This window comes from Vombatus ursinus, unplaced genomic scaffold (assembly GCF_900497805.2).
Source record: "Vombatus ursinus unplaced genomic scaffold, bare-nosed wombat genome assembly UNPS02010548.1, whole genome shotgun sequence".
Classification (NCBI taxonomy): Eukaryota; Metazoa; Chordata; class Mammalia; order Diprotodontia; family Vombatidae; genus Vombatus; species Vombatus ursinus.
The window spans coordinates 20,149,972-20,165,370 of record NW_020950326.1 but is presented as its reverse complement, the minus strand read 5'-3'; the positions used below and the strand labels follow the sequence as shown (position 1 = coordinate 20,165,370).

The 15,399-nt window shown below is 40.5% G+C and overlaps 1 protein-coding gene across 1 annotated transcript in view; it reads left to right on the top strand.

The window, feature by feature from the left end:
- Window positions 1–3,792: 3,792 nt before the first annotated feature.
- ARHGEF4 (Rho guanine nucleotide exchange factor 4) overlaps window positions 3,793–15,399 on the top strand; it is a 420,624-nt gene continuing 409,017 nt past the window's right edge. Inside the window, exon 1 of the mRNA XM_027854699.1 lies at window positions 3,793–4,254. Coding sequence (XP_027710500.1) covers window positions 4,216–4,254 — 39 coding nt within the window. The 5' untranslated portion in view covers window positions 3,793–4,215. The remainder of the gene's footprint in view (window positions 4,255–15,399) is intronic.

Below are 15,399 nucleotides of genomic sequence, written 5' to 3'. Positions count from 1 at the left end.
AAGTGCTTTGTATTTCACCATTATCAAAGACTTGTAAATATGAGCTCTTATTATTTCTTGAAATAGTACAGTACCATGAAACAGACTGGACAGTGCAGTCAGGAGACCTGAGGTCATGATGTTCAGAGCTAGAAGAGGTTATAGGGTTGTAGGATCAGAGATCTGGAGCTAAAATGGGCCTTAGGGGCAGTGAGGTACCATAGAAAGGGTACTGTCATTTCAGTCAAAGGAACAGATTCAATAGCTACCTCTGATGTTCATTATTTTGGTGACCTTGGGCTAATTACTTAACTTCTTAGTGACACAAGTCTTTCCTCATTCTGGTCTTTTCTCTACTAAATTGTCAAATTAATTTTCCTAATGTGCAAATTTGACCATGTCAGTCCCTGTACCCTTATTCAATAAACTTCAGTGGCTCCCTATCACCTCTAGGTGATACAATACAAATACAATTGAATATAAAATCTGTTTGGCGTTCAAAGCCTTCACAATGTGGCCCCTCCCTATCTTTCCAGTCTATTTATACCTAACTCCTCCAACCCACTCTGTGATCCAGAGACACTGGCATCCTTGCTCTTCCTCTAATGAGACATTCCATCTCTCCACTCTCATAAGATGCTCCATTTCCAGATTCCAGGCATTTTCACTGGCTATCTCCCGTGCCAGGAATACTTCCTCTCTTCATCTCTGCCTCCTTTCTTCCTTGGCTTCTGTCAAGCCTAAAGTAAAACCTATCTTCTCTAAGAAGCCTTTCCTGATTTCCCTTTAATGGGGTGTCTTCCCTCTATCGATTCTCTCCAGTTTATAGGGATTATTGCTCATTTGTATGTAGTTGTTGGCGTGCTTTCTCCCCTATTAGACTTTGAGCTCCTTAAGATCAGAGACCACCTTTTGCCTTTCTTTGAATCCCCAGAGTTTAGCACAGTTCTTGGCACAAATTGGTGCTTAATAAATGCTTATTGTCTGACTGTAAATTTCAGATGAGTTGCCATTCTACATAGATGGCCAGGTCCCCACACCTAGAATCTCCTGCACATAGTTTCCCTCTTCACTTTCACAGATCAGAACTACTTACAATTTATAGTCTTAGAAATTTGCCTGAGTCTCTAAAGGGTTATGTGACTTTCCTGGGGTCACACTGATAGTTTATGTCAGATGTAAGACTTGAACCCAGATCTTCCTTACTATAGGGATGGTCCTATATCAACTATGGCACCATGGAAGAGCCAAAAGAATGACTGGATAGAAGAGCATCATGTTATAGTAGAAGGAACCCTAGACTTGGGACTGGTAGACATCTCTTTGTTAGGTTGTGGCTCTGACACCAACTGTCTGTGTGACTGTGGACAAGTGACTCCTCTGAGCTTCAAGATTCCTTGCAGGTAGAATGGGCCTAATGATATTTGTATTGTTGGGAGGAAAGCACTTTGTAAACCTTAAAGTGCTCTTGAAATGTAAGCTATTGTTATTATTCCAACTCCCCTGCTTGGAATGTGCTCCGTCCTCACTTTTGTCATATCCCTTGTTCTCTTCAGACTCAGACCAAGCACTGCTTTCTATATAAGGTCTTTCCTGGGCCTCACAGCTGCTAATGTCTTCCTTCCCCAAACTACCTAGTATTTGTGTTGTAGATATTCCATTTATGCATATATATGTTCATATCATCTCCCTCCATACAATGTATAGAAACTTTTTGAAGGCAAAAAACTATTTCAATTTTTGCCTTTATAACCCCAACACCTACCACAGTGCCTGGACATAGTAGACACTTAATAAATGTTTGTCATCTGATTGATGGAGGAGAATATTTATATTAATGAGATCATGGATCCATTTGAATATTGAGTATATGAAGTATAAATATAGCACCTTCTCCGGGGGCTACTTTCCAACTTGGCCCATATAAGGTACAGGTTGACTCTCCAAGGTCAGTGGAATTCACATCCTAAGACTCTTACTCATAAGCACCAGCTGGTAATCTTACTTTTAATAGTAATCTAGTAGATATAATTAAATCAAAGCAAAGGTAGCTAAGTGGTATGGTGGATAGAGAGCACTAGACTTTGAGTCAGGAAAATCTGAGTTTAAATCTAGCCTCAGACACTTACTAGCTGTAAGACCTTAGATAAGTCACTTAACCTCTGTCTGTTTCAGTTTTCCCATCTATAAAATAGAGATAATTATAGCACCCACCCCTCAGGGTTCTTATGAAGATAAAATGAGATATTTGTAAAGTCCTTTGCAAACCTTAAAGTGCTATATAAGTGCTAGCTATTATTAAGATGGTATAGAGAAAGAACTGATAAATAGAAGTATGTATAGAATGATTTTACACATATATATGGTGTGTGTGTGTGTGTGTGTCTAATGGTAGCCATCTCTATGGCAGGGGGAGGGAGGGAAGAAAAAAACATTTACATGATAACTTTATTATATATTTAAAAGGAATAGCAAGTTGTACATAATAGATTTTTAGCTTCATGTACGATTGTTTTTATTATACTATGTTATGAAAATGCTTGCTTAATTCCATAAATTGTAAACAAAATAAGTAAAATATTTTTTAAAAGACGGCATAGTGAAAACTACAAATCAACACCCCTACTCCCTACACACCTGGGTATTCTCTCCATGAACACACATGATGTCAATAGGAAGAATATGTACAAATTTAGGGAACCCTGTTAGTGAGGTACACATATATGTTGCTAAGTGAACTCACACTTTGGGCACTGCAAGGTCCTGGTATCTTTTTTCTCTTCTTGTGGTGTCCTCGTGCTGTTTCCCTCTGGGTGAAATGTCTTTGCTGGGTAAATAGCTCTACTGCAAGACACCATGGCAAATGTGATGAGAAGAAAGGAATGGATTACCCCACCTGTTGCCTTCTGGCAGAGAAAGCCAGGGATGGACCACGCTCCTCAAAGCTGCTTCTTGCCTCCAGCGTCTCAGAGCTGGCAAGCTTAGCTTCCAAATGATCATCATGGGCATGATGTCAAGCTCCCCTTCCCAACTCTACCAGGAATTTTTTTCGCATGGCCCCTGTAGGCATACCAGGGTTTAGGCAGGTATTTCTTTCTTTCTTTCCTTTTTTTTTTTTGCTCTCAGATTTAACATGTTAACACCTCATTACTTCTGTTATCCTGCTCTATAATTCTATCTATCTATGCCCCTTAGTTTCTGTGATTAATTACCTGGTGGGGGAGGAGGGGGAGAGGAGAGAAGAGAAGAAAAGAACTAATTTCCCTCCTCCACTTAAAATAATATATAAAATCATTGATGTGAGTAAATGCATAATTGTATATATAATAGTGGAATTGTAGGACTGTTGTAGCACCACATTTAAGGTATTCTAGAAATATGCGTGTTGATGTGGGTGTTGGATATATTTCTGTAACTCTGGGAGAGGTACTTTTGCTCATAGTCGGGTCTCAACATTAGATTCGCTTTGAATAGATAAGTTACAAAGCTGGGTTTTATAGATGGGACTGACACAGGGACACATCCCCACCCCTCTCACACCCCTTACTGCTAAATAGTTTTCAGGACACCAGCTGATTCTCTCTCTGAGGCCTGGCACAGACAGTAAATATAGAGCAACTTCCAGCCCCCACCTCTTCCCCAATTTGCATTTCCTCAATGGTGCTGAATTCCCTCGCAAAGAACTGACTGAAGCTTTTAATAAACATGAGAAGGCAGGGCTCAGTGAGGGGTGGGGAGCGGGATGGTGAGGGAGGGAGACTGGGAATTCTGTACCCACTGCAAACCCACACAAGAGACTCTCACCCATTGACCAGGAGCTCAGGGCTGGCAAAAATTCAGAAGCCGAGTTTGTAGGAGAACATGTGCTTTCCCTGGGAGATTCTCCAGCCACCAGACACTTCGGAAGAGCTCACAAGCAGCCGTCCTTGTGTGAGTTCCTTGGGCATGGCATCATTCCGGGCATGCCTACTCAGACAGCTCTGGGGCCAGTAAACTGTGAACAAACCTGTTTGCTTTGCCTGCGTATAGTATAGTGCAGCTCCAGCAGATAAGCCCTAATTGTTATGCAACTCCTTAGCGTAAGCTCCTGGCATGGCTCTTATGTTTCTCTTGGGCTAAGACCATCCAAAATAACAACAAGAAAGCATGTAACGAAAGGCCCGGCAGAAAAGGACGAGATCACCCTGGCCTTGAAAGATCTAGGGATCGGACAGTCCCTGACTTGAAGCCTCCAAAATGCTTAGTGTGATGTATTTTCTCCGGAGCTTCTTCAAGGTAAGCCAAGGAACTTTTCCTGGGCTGCTTTGGGTTTCCTCGACTGGGCAAAAAAGGGAGGGGAAGCGAAATCTCAGAAGAGGAATGTGGGAAGTAACTCATGGGGACCAGTGCCTGGAGCCCTTCTCCTGGCTGCACTTGAGTGTGGTTCAGAGCAGTTTGGTGTAGTGAAGACGGTTATTTGCTTTAGTGTGTGTTTCAGTAGGCAAAAAAAGGGGGGAGAGAAGGGGGATAGGGTGGGTTAGGACCACAGCCCCAACAAAATACATTTGTTGGGTGAGTAGTTGATGGCAAGCATGTTGGGATAATAAGAATAGCTGACATTTCTATAGATTTTTATATTTTACAAAGAATTTTCCTTCTATAGGGGTAGGTGTTAGACCTGCAAGTTTCATTATACAGGTGGGAGAAGTGACATCACCCATCCATGATCCACAGCCAGTCAGTATAAGAATCAGAATTATGAATGAGGCATGTAGACTGACACCAGGTCAGGTGTTCCTCTCACTACACCATGTTGCCTTCTTGTACAGTTGTTCTCTGGGTACCTCCAGAATAAAGTGCTTTCTCAGAATGGGTGGTTTCTAAGGAAGCAATCAGTCTTCACATGATCAATCACCTTTGGTGTTTTCACTTTGGGTATGCCCTGTTTGCCACACACATGGGTGGAAGCATAGTACAAGATAGAGAGATATTTGGGTTTCCAATGGGGGTAGTTAGGTACTTTCTACATTAGAATTGAAAGGAACCACAATTTTAGACTTGGCCACAAAGGATGAATTATCCCTACCTAGTGATTTGAACTTTCTGGGAGCTAAGGTCAAATCCCAATTCCACCCCTTATTACCTGTGTGACTTTGGGAAAATCTCAAAACCTCTCTGGGCCTCAGTTTTGATGACCCCAGGTCCCTCTAAGTTTGAAATCTATGATCCTCTTCTGGGCACAGATAAGAGCTGAGATCAGCCATGGCTCACTTTCTGGTTTTGTCTTTTTTTGTACTCCTTTTGCTTGGCACAATGCCTGGCACCCAGTAAGGACTTAATAAATGCTTGTTAATGGATTGTTTGATGGATTTCTACTATGCCCTTGGTTATAGAGGCTCTAACACCTATCAGAAGTTCCATTTCATTGTAGAATGATTGGAGAGGGTTTTTACTAGATTGCCTGGTCTTACAGAATACTCAACGCCACCAATGAGAGCTGAATTAAACGCTTTTTGATTCCTAGGTGAGGGAACATTACCACAAAAGGTGGTTCTATTGCCATGTACAAAATGAGAGTGATTATAAGAATCTTCATTGGGAAAAAGAAAGCCAGCCTCCTGGATGAATTGGTCTGTCCTAATCAGTTGGTCTAACCTACAATGTGTGATAGAGAAGCCAATGGTCACCCGAAAGCCAGATGTCCTTGAAACTGGTTGGCATTTGGAAAACTACTCTTTTTTTTCTGTTTCCACCTCTCCTGTCACCAGCCCTATCTCCTCCTTTGTCCTTCTTTTCAGCTAGTCCTATCCCAACAATGTGTGGCAATGACTATTGACTCTTTTTTTATTTTAAAAAGTCAGAAAAGGAAACTCTCTTGCTATTCAGCCACTGTGACTGACTAGGGCTCAGGGGTACAGAGATTGTGAATATGTGAGGAGGATGTGAAAACATCCATTGCAGAAAGCCAGGCTAGAATTTCAAACTCACAGATCTGCAAGGGTAAGATGAAGTTCAAAGCTTTCAGGATAAGAAAATCCCACACTTGTCCTCTCATCCAACTGTAAGGTCAGTACTGTGGGGAGAATGTCCATGAGACAGTTCATCCATGATGTTATTCTTATTGTCCAGTTGTTTGAGTCATGTCCAACTCTTCATGACCCTATTTAGGGTTTGCTTGGCAAAGACAGTGGAGTGGTTTGCCATTCCCTTCTCCAGGTCATTTTACAGATGAGGAAACTGAGGCAAACAGGGTTAAGTGACTTATCTAGAGTCACATAGCTAGTAAGCATCTGAGGCTAGATTTGAACCCAGGAAGATAAATCTTTCTGACTTCAAGACAGGCACTCTATCCACTGTGCCACCTAGCTGCCCCATCCATGATGAGCCTTCAACAAGTACACACATTTATCATAGCAATATCTCTTCTTCCTGTTCCCTCTATGTTTTTCAGACAAGAGTCCTCTTGTCACAGAGGCTCTACTGTTAAGGTAATGTCTACTGAGCTGTTAGTAATTGCATGTGTTACCCTTCTTGGAATATTCGCAATGAAAAAGATTTGGGAAGGAAGATGCAAAGGAATGCATTTCAAAGCGGAAGAATTTCTAATGGAAGCTCACTTATATAAGCTGAGGGGAGATATTTTAGGAAAGGGAGCCTTCCCAGTGCTCCTTAAGTCACACTATATAGACTGTACTTTATTGTATCTATGAATCCATCCTAGGGTCCTTTTAAATAGTGAGAGCATGCCTTCAAGTCCATTTAATGTTACCAATGGTCTCTCACCAGAAAACAGAGAAAAGAACTTTGGGTTTATTTTAAGTAGCAAATAGTCTTAGCAGAAGGCAGTGGAAACAGCAATGGTAAGAGAGATACTGTTAAACTTCACCTTTCTTGAAGAAGCCTTTTCCCTGAGAGAGAAAATGAATATAGTAACTTAGGAGAAACTTTCCAATAGAAGTAATTCTTGCTTATTTGAGTAGTACATATCTGGGATTAAGGACACAGGAAGAGATTTCTGAGAAGTGGACTGATTCCTTTGTTTAGAAAGTAATACCATTAGTATTCTCTTAGTAACATTTTGATATGATCCATTATATTCCCTCCCATCACATCTAATACCATTGGTATTTCTTAAGTATACCTTGTCTTGTGTTAGCTGCTATGATATGAGGTAAGACACTAAGCTTACCCTCATCAAATTGTAGAACATTAGGGATGGGAGGGCTTATAGACATCATCTAGTCCAAAACTATCCCCCATTTTACAGGTGAGAAAATAGAAGCCTAAGTAAGTGAAGTGATAAACATATTATACTAACTTTATAAGGCAGGGCTATAGTGAATAGTAGGACAAAAAGTGAAAGGAAAGATAACTTTGGGTTAGATTAGGCAAGAAAAGTTTCATAAAGGAGATGTGGCATGAAATGGATTTTGTATTCACTATCAGATATCTGGATAAAAAGCAAGAAAAGTAGTAAATCATCCAACTATTTCCAGATATCACAATGTTTTGGAACTGTACAGAGGTGTTCCTTTGGCTTTCAGTGTCAACATGGAAGTAAGACATCATTAAGCAACAAACTCAGGACCAAATCTCTTTCTCTGGGGGTTTATAAAAAAGTTGGGAATGGATAGTACATGCATGGTAGCACAGTGCTGGTACCACTCAATTTGCCTCTTCATATATTTTCTTATAAATATATTTATGACATATAATATATTAATAATATATATTCTTATAGGAACAAGGACTGGGCCTGTGATTTCATGGGCATAGGTATAGGACAATATTGGATGAAGAAACTCTCTCTACCAATGCAGATCAATACCTTCTGTGCAATTTATAATCTAATAGTTTAGAGAGTTGCCTAGGGCACTGAGAGGTTAAATATTTTCCTAGGGTCACACAACCACTTTGCATTTGAGGTAGAACTAGAATGTATATCTTCCTGGCTTTGAGAAAGATTCTCTATTCATTGCACCAAATTTGCCAACACCCCCCCCCCATTTCTTTCTTTCTTTCACTTTCTTCCCCCTCCTTCTATATAAATATGTGTGTTTATACACACATAACTCTGAGCTGGCTGTTTAGAAATTATATACATACACCTGGCTCTTCAATTAGATTCTTTAAAGTTTCTTGAAGGTAAGTATTGGTGTCTTTTCCTATATGCCACTGAATGTGGTCACCCAAATAGGCATTCAATAAATACAAATGAGAAGAACAAAGAAACCTGCATAGCCAGCTGTGAGTTACTTGGGGGTGGGTTGTCCCTTTTGTTATCTCTATAGGCCCCTTGTTCTGCATCTTCTTTGTACTTCCTGTGATTTAGGTACTTGCTATTCCAGACAAAACAGCAAAGGGAATGGGAAGATAATGCATTTCAAAGCCACCCATTCCTCTGTTTGATGATCTACATAGAAAAGCAGATTGTAACTTGTCTGGGACATATAGTGAGAGAAGGAGAGTATGCAAGGTAAGGTACTACGATCATCCAGATGTTTCCAAATATGTGAATGTCATATTACTATAATAGCATACAGAGTCAGAAGAAATGAGTATTCGAATTACGGTGGTAGCAGTAGAGATGGAGAGGAGAGACAAGATTTGAAAGATTTCAGAAGCAGATATGATAGATCTTGGCAACTGACTGGATTTATAAGCTAGGGGACAGGGGCAAGTCAAAGATGACTTCAAATGACTGCATTATTGAAAAGATTATGCTGCCATTCATAGAAATAGGTAAGGCAGGAAAAGATTTAGTTAGGAAGATGTTGAGTGTTAGACATGTTAAGTTTGAGGGGCTGATGATACATCTTGGTAAAGATATGGAGTATTAGTTGGAATTATGTGGAGTTCAGAGAGAGGTTAGGGGATGAGACACAGATTTGGGAGTTATCTACATAGAGGTGATAATTGAAGCCACAGGAGTAGAGAAGATTCCCAAGGGAGAAATGTTGGAAAGATCACAGAAGTGAACTTAGGACAGAATCATAGCAAACTCTGACTTTTATTTTAGGCAATTGGGGTTAAGTGACTTACCCAGGGTCACACAGCTAGTAAGTGTCAAGTATTTGGTCTGAGACCAGATTTGAACTCAGGTCCTCCTATCTTCAGGGCCGGTGCGCTATCCACTGAGCCACCTAGCTGCCCCCAAACTCTGACTTTTAAGGACGATAAGGAGTTAGCAAAAGATACAGAGAAAGCATAGACATAGGAAAAACATGAAAGTTCAGTGTCTCAGATGTTAGGGGAGAAGAGGATATCAAGTAGGAAGGGTGATGACCCACAGGGTCAAATGCTACAGAGAAATCAAAGAGGAGAATAGAAAAAAGATTGTAGGATTTGGCAATGAGGAAGTCTGTAGTGACTTTGGAGAGAATGGCTTTAATAGATTAGTGGAGATGAGAGACCATATTACAAAGAGTTGAGTAGTGAGTAGGTGGTGAGGAAATGAATGCATTAAGTACGGTCTATTTCTTCTTGGGGGCAGTTAAGTGGCACAGTGGATAGAGTGCTGGGCCTAGAGTCAGGAAGACCTGAGTTCAAGTGTGACCTTAGACACTTACTAGCTGTGTGACCCTGGGCAAGTCACCTAACCCTGTTTGCCTCAGTTTCTCATCTGTATAATGAGCTGGAGAAGGAAATGGCAAATCACTCCAGTATCTTTGCCAAGAATACCTCAAAAGGGGTCATGAAGAGTCAGACACAACTGAAGAAATGATTAAATAAAAATTGTTTCTTGGAGTTTGGTGGTGAGGAAAGAGATGGAATTTTAGTTTGAAGGAGTGGTAGAGTCAAGGACAAGATGTTTTTTTTTCTTTTCAGAGTAAGGGAGATTTGAACGTGTTTGTAGCATGTGGGGAAAGAGTCATTGGAGGAGGAGAGATGTTGAAGATTCATGAAAGGAAGTAATTGATGGAAAAAGTTCATGGAGAAAAATATGATGGGATGGAATCAAGAGTTCAGGCTTCCTTCAGGCAGAAGGGTCAACTCTTTTTTTGAGTTTGGAGAAAAAGAGGTGATAGATAAGGCTGTAAAGAGATGTTCAACAATAGAATGAGATTGCCTTGTTAAATAATAAGCTCCTCATACTCTCTCTATAAACACAGCTCATGACCTTCTCTGAAATTTATAATTACAGAGAGTTGCCTAGAATACTGAAAGATCAAATGACTTGTGCAAAGTCATATAACCAGTATGTATCAGAAATGGGATTTGAACTCAGGTCTTCCTGACTTCTAGGCCAGATCTCTATCCACAAGAAAAACTTTCAATATTATTGTTTTTAAGGCTCTTCTGTCTCTCCTACCCAGGTTAGTCATTTAGCCTGAGTCTTAATTTACTTACCTGTAAAATGGAAGGAATGACTGTACTTACCTCACAGAATGGTTCTCACAGAACTGAGAGAGTATATGTCTATTTTTATGGGATTGAAGCTCAGAGAAGCTGCAGCCTATATGTGGTCACACAGCTAAGAAAAAGCAGGGGCAAGATTTAAATCCAGGTCTTCTGACTCTAAGGCCAACATATTGTTCACTATATATCATTGACCCTCATTTTTTTAATTAACAAAATAATCCTGTGTATCTGGTACTTGTTATTGGTTTCTCTCTAGTAACAAACCAGAAATTCAGCCACATCTATGTAGCTTTAGAGAGTAATCTCCATTTTTCCTATGTCTTATAGACTTAACAGTAATTCTCACTCCTTCTCTGACGCAGTTTTTTCCAAATGCTTAATCCAAGGGGCAATGAAATACTTAGAATTAAGAAGTCATAAAGATACTCCTCTATTATCTTTAATTCTGAGCTTTGGTGATAATCCCCATGGTGATTTAAGTTTGTCAAAGCACTTTCAAGTCTCTTTTCCCATTGAATCCTGAGGTAAGTAGGATGGGATTATCCCCATTTTACAAATGGAGAAACTAAATCTCAGGGAGATGAGATGACTTGCCCAAGGTAGTGATAGGAGTAGGACCACAATTCAGGTGTTCTAACTCCTCTTCTTGTGTTTTTTGTTTTTCCACACCACCTTTCATATGGGAAAATAATCTAGCTTTGCCCCAGATAGCTAAGTTATTTCTTTGAGATTTCCAGGCTCCAATTTTCCAATAAGATACACAGCCCTTAAACATTTAATGTAACTGAATGTACTCAGCATGAATTTTCCCAGCTACTGGGAACAATTAGCATGGTGATAGCTTTAGCTCCAGAAGTAACAGATCAACTGGGTAATTGTAGTGACAGGGTGCATTGTACTTAAGGCTCCCCCATTAGTCTAGGAGCAAAGGGTCCTGTGAATTAAATATAGAACTGGCAATGCAATGTGCAGTCAAAGTTACAGCTGTCTTCCGGCTGTCATGGACCAATATGGAGTATACAAAATGTTAGGGAATACCTTAGCTGCCAGACATGCCCTACCACGCCAACCGTTCTTTACCATCTTCGCTTAGGTTCAGTTTTATTGCACCAATACTCTCAAATACTCAACGGCAGCCATGATCTTATCAATATGAGTATCCCCTTCCAATGGTGCAGAACCCAACTCATTCATGCCTGCTTATCATGTATGACTCTTGTTCATATCCTCTCTTGAGTTTCCTAAAGTGTGTCCACCTAATCAGGAATTGGAGGACCAACCTTCCTGGATTTCCCTGGACTTTTCAAAGAATAAACAGGCTGTCAGCTGGTTATCTGCCACTCTTGTTGCATGACTAGACCATCTCTATGTTTTGCTCATATAGTCCTTTAATGACATCTCTTACCCTGGCTTTTGTTTGTAATTCTCCATTTGTAATTTGTCTGCTCACATTCACTCCTCTGTCTCTATCTGTTGCCCTCTGGGTAAAACCCATTTCCAATTCTTCAGAGACTGTAGTGTTCCATGGCTCACTGCCATATGACAATGCCTATAGAATATTGGTTTTAAAAAGTTGGATCTTGGTTTCAGAGAAAAGTTTAGGGGTATTAACATTTATAGTTTTTTTGTCCTTTTTAGTATCAACACAGTTCACATATGGACAGCCCTTTTCAACAGGATAGTAGTGCATCCCCATAATGAAAACTGTGTCTACAGGTAGGATAGGGATCCTCTTTTTTTTGACAACTTATTTTTCTCCCAGTTATGCATTCTTTATTTACTCACTTAAACCAGCTCTGGGAAAAACTGTGAAGTTGATTCAAATTAGTTTTCAGTGCTCTTCTATCTCTCCTTTCTGCCCAACTTCCTTCCCCTCTCACCAACCCTGACTTATCTTCTTCTATGGGCAACAAGTTCTTTTCAGTCCATAGCAGTAAGTGTATAAAGGTCCTGTAATCCAATCCTTGATCCTTCATTTTGCAGGTGAGGAAACTGAGGCCAGTAGAAGTCAAATGACTTGCCCAAGATAATACAGCTAGTTAGCAGGAAATAGAGGACTGAAACTCATGCTTCCTGATTCCTAACCCAGTGTTCTTTTCACTATACTACAAATAGGTACCCAACCCATTCCCAAAACTCTATTGTGAAGGAATCCAGTCTTTACACTCAAATGTGAATTACTGAAAAAAGCTATGAAAGTCTCATGGACACTTGGAGAAGGAAGGTCTGAACCCAAAGGAATGAATTTGATGATGTTCCTATCTATATGGCTTCACTTACCATCACCACCAAAGAAGATGAAATCTCATTGCTAATTTCACCAAAGACTTGATTCTGCTACCATTAATAGGAATCTGGTTTAATCTTCATCTACCCCCTTACTCCATAACACCCAAGACTTACAATTTTAACTGTACCTTTGGAAAAATCAATTGGGGATGGGAAGTGTGGCAAAGAAGACAGTCCCTTCATCAGTACAATAGGGCTAGGAGGGAATGGGCTATCACCCAGAGAGTTTGGCTCTTGCTCCAGTGGGGATTAAAAAAGAAGATGAACCCTTGGAAATAGGATTCTGGGGACAGTGCCTATGCACAGCTGCCCATGTGCTACTGAAGGACCACCAAGCAAAATACTAGGATGACAGTTACCACAAGAAGGAAGAATGTTCTCTTACTCATAGTAACATAACCCCCAGATGTCAATACCCTTATACAAAGCTCAATTCAGGCCAAATTTCTTGACTTTGGCCAATGTGGACCACTGCTAGAGAATCCTCTTCCTACTTCTTGGAACCTTCTTATCATTTCCTGGAATTGTCTCCCAAGACTCCCTTCTAAGTGTCTAAGATCTCCAGGAGTCTTGTTGTGACAATCGTGGCCCTGTATCTATCCTCTCCGCTACAGCCATAGTCCAGAGAAGTAACCCTCAATTATCTATGTAGGTGCTCCAGCTCCCATCTCCTCAACAACCTCGGCTACTGAAGACCCAGAAAAGAAAGTTCTTACCACCAATGTCCTTGGCACAGTCAAATGGTCCATCATTAGAGACAGATATGGTTTTATTAATGGAAATGATGTTAAAGAGTATGTATTACCATTGGTTTTTCTACTGAAGTCTAAGGATCCTTGGGCCTTTCCATGTGACTTGCAGTTGACACCTCCTCTGTGTACCGTCTCTCCATTAGAATGCCATTCCCTTGAGAACAGGGACTATTTTACTTTTCTATTAGTACCTATAGAGCTTAGTGCAGTGCCTGGCCTATAATAAGCATTTGATAAATTAATTTTCATTCATTTATGTTTAGTATAAGAGTTGATGGACTCATAAACATAAAGCTAGAAGGGACCTTAGAGCTGACTTAACCTAAATTCATCACATTACAGATAAGGAAACAGAGTGACTTGTCTAGGGTCATGTAGGCAGTAAGTGTCAGAACTGGGATTCGAGTCTGCATCTTCTGACTCCAGACTGAGTCATCCAGACGGCAAAGGAAAGGAGTCCCTACCCTCATCTTCTGGGCTCTTGGGATGGAACATAGAGTGTATATGTAAAGAGTAGCACAGTACAAGGAAGAGGGAGTTCTGGCTCTGGTGTCATTGGTCTGGGGTTCAAATTCTGACTCTGTTGCTTACTACTTTTGTGCTCCTGGGTAAATCTTAACCTCCCTCAGCCTCATTTTGCTTATCTGCAAAATAAGGAGGTTGGACGAGATGTTCACAAGGTCCCTTCCAGCTCTAGGTCTGGGATTCTTGAGCATAAACGATGGTTTGGTTCAGTAATATTGAGAGAGAAGGTTGTAATGGACTTGGAATCAGGGAGACCTGAGTTCAACTCTAGCCTTTGACCCTGACTAGCTCTATGACCATGGGCAAATCACTTAAACTCTGAGCCTTAGTTTCTTCCTCTGATAATAATATCTGTAGTACCCACCTCCCAGAGTTGATAGTTTATATAAAGTATTGTATGTGTCTATTATTATTATGATAGTTCAGCTACATTATGGGTTAAACAGGCTTTCAGAGTTCTAGTAAGTTAAATCCTTGGCAACTGAAACTTTCCCACAGGTTTCTGAAATGTGGGATGAGGGTCCTAGCTGCCCTTCCAGTCTTTCAACAGCATGGAAGCCACCTAGTGATCAAAAATAATTAGTTAAAATAAGAAGATACCTGGTCGAAGATTCTCCCTCTTGCTTTCCTTCTCTCCCTCACCTCCCAGCTCCTTCTTGAGCAGGTGTTCCCCTGAAGCTATCCCTGACCCTCCATACCCTCAGTGACCTTTCCAGCAGCAGCTTCAAGGTATCTCAAGTTCTCCTCTGTAAGCAACCCTTCCCTGGTTGAGCTACATTGGGAGTGCTAGTCCTAGGGAAGGTTTTTTTATTTTAACAATTTATATAAAATCTTTTTTATTCCTTGTCCCAGATACTAAAGTCTTTACTTATAGATCTGCTTAGAGGCCAACATCAATGGTCAGTAGTACTAAAAGTGAGGTAAAAGACCACTAAAATGGAGTCTTTTAAACCTAGAGGTACTGACCAGGCAACAGAAGCCTTCAGAGAGTTGGTGGAGAAAAAGACTGACCAGGAGCTCTCTTTGACTCCAGAATAGAGTTTCTCAACCTTTTTTGTGTGTCATGGCTGAAGAAAGACTCTTTTTCAGAATAATATTTTTAAGTAGTTGGAGTAAATGCTTATTTTCAGTTAGAAGGTATGAAAACAAAAATTTAAATTTAATTTTTTTCCATCCAAGGTCACAGACACCCTAAAATCTATCCATGAAGAATCTTTGGATCCCAGGTTAAGAACCTCTGCTCCAAACTCTGTCCATGCCTCCTAGACCAGGGGTGGGGAACCTGTGGCCTTGAGGCCACATGTGGCCCTCTAGGTCCTCAAGTGTGGCCCTTTGACTGAATCCAAATTTCACAGAACAAATCCAAGGTTCCCTACTCCTACAATATTTACATTGGTCTTTCAGATTGAGAACTATGCCTCTTCATCCTGGCCCTGCTACTTTATTTCACAGTGATCACTTAAGCCAGCTACTTGACTGAACCTGTGTCTAAGAACTTAACCTCTCATTGTCT